Raw genomic sequence first — 1,745 nt, forward strand, 5'->3', positions numbered from 1 at the left:
CAAAGAAACAAATCTAGCCTATACATGAGTCCATTTCCATGGGTCTTTTAGTGTCATCCCTGCAAAGCATGATATTGCTATTTCCACATCGACTTAGCTGCAAAAGAGGACAGTTATTTTTTCAGGGCCTGGAAGTTTCTTGGGAGGTGGGTCGCCTGCTTACCGTTATTTCCCCACAACCATTCCTCAAAACCTGGAGAAGAAGGAGTATATTCAAACCTCAGTCAATAAGTAAAATATTTCTTTTGCAGTTGAGGAAACATTCATTTGAACACTTGTCTGCAACATCCCACAAATTCACGACAAGGGGAAAAAAATGATGACACGCCGCACATATCTGTGGCATCTCACTGTAACCACAAATGAACTTCTGTAGAAGTTATTTCTGTGATCAGTTCTGCAGAAACTGTTTTAACTGTTAAACAAATTATTTCGCCAGTTTATGCGCATTTTTGTACCCTATTTAGACTCTTACTATTTGACTTCATTTCAACCTGTGCCTTTGGTGATGGAAATGGATTTACAGCTGGAAAGGTGGACATTCTAACTGTGTTTTAGAGTTTTGGGAGTCAGTATTGGTAAACTTGAAAGAATTCAATGGTACCGGTTAGAATTTCCATGTTTTCAGCAGATCTACACACAAACTCACCCACACACACCGCACGCACGCACGCATGCATGCACGCACACAAGCATGCACACACACACACACACACACACACACACACACACACACACACACACACACACACACAAATACATCATTTTAAAAATAAAACGCCAGCTTACGGTTGAACAACCAAGTAAGACCAGATGAAGTATCAAGGTTTTAACTTTAATAACTTTACAGGCTGTGACATTTTTTCTGATGGCCAGTGAGGACAGTGCTCTGACTGGTATACCCTGTGTCAGCATACCGTGACGAGGGAAGGGCTCTAGGCTGTGCTCCCAGTGAGGACAGTGCTGGGACTGGTACACCCTGTGTCAACATACCGTGACGGGGGAAGGGCTCTAGGCCGTGCTCCCAATGAGAACCCTTCACATATATCAAAGTACACAAACTTTAACCACAAACTTTACTGAAACAAAAAAAGATCCCAGAGGAGTGGCTACACAGCTACCTCATGCCTCTTCCTAAACAAGGCAAAGACCACTCCAACATCAAGGGATACAGAATCATCACCATGCAGAACACGTACGGGAAGATCCTGGAAAAGATTGTGGCCAAAAGGCTGGCAAATTACCTAGAGAGGAAAAAGCTCCTCCCAGACGGCCTTGGAAGCTACAGACCAGGGACAGACACCTGCACAAACACGGCGGTGTTAGCCGTTGATGTAGTTGAAGGTTTCCAGACAAAGGAGGAGACAGCAATGGCTGCTATAGACCTAGAGGATGCTTACAACCGAGTTGATTACGGCAAGCTCATGGATCTCCTGATGGAAATGGACGTTGACCCCTGGTTGATACAATGGATCTCCGAAGCTCTGTTTGAGAGGAAGGTGGTGCTGAGAAGTGGGTGATGGATGTCAGACCCAATAGTGATTGCCTCAGGACTGCCACAAGGATCAGCATTATCACCGGTTCTGTTCAACATATAGACATCCAAAATTGCCAGGATCAGTGTAGGTGGAGCAGGAAGAATCCTCACATTTGCAGATGATGTGATGGTCTACGGACAAGGTCGCGATAGGCTAGCGGTTGGACGGATGCTACAGGACAGGCTGAACAAGGTCGCAGATTGGTGT

General features: G+C 45.1%; 1 protein-coding gene across 1 annotated transcript; it reads left to right on the plus strand.

The window, feature by feature from the left end:
• Positions 1-1,124: 1,124 nt before the first annotated feature.
• On the plus strand, positions 1,125-1,520 carry LOC106014013. The gene has a single exon (XM_013091003.1). It carries the CDS (start codon positions 1,125-1,127, stop codon positions 1,518-1,520), a length of 396 nt encoding a protein of 131 aa, XP_012946457.1.
• Positions 1,521-1,745: the final 225 nt, after the last annotated feature.

Source organism: Aplysia californica, unplaced genomic scaffold (genome assembly GCF_000002075.1).
Source record: "Aplysia californica isolate F4 #8 unplaced genomic scaffold, AplCal3.0 scaffold01812, whole genome shotgun sequence".
Lineage (NCBI taxonomy): Eukaryota > Metazoa > Mollusca > Gastropoda > Aplysiida > Aplysiidae > Aplysia > Aplysia californica.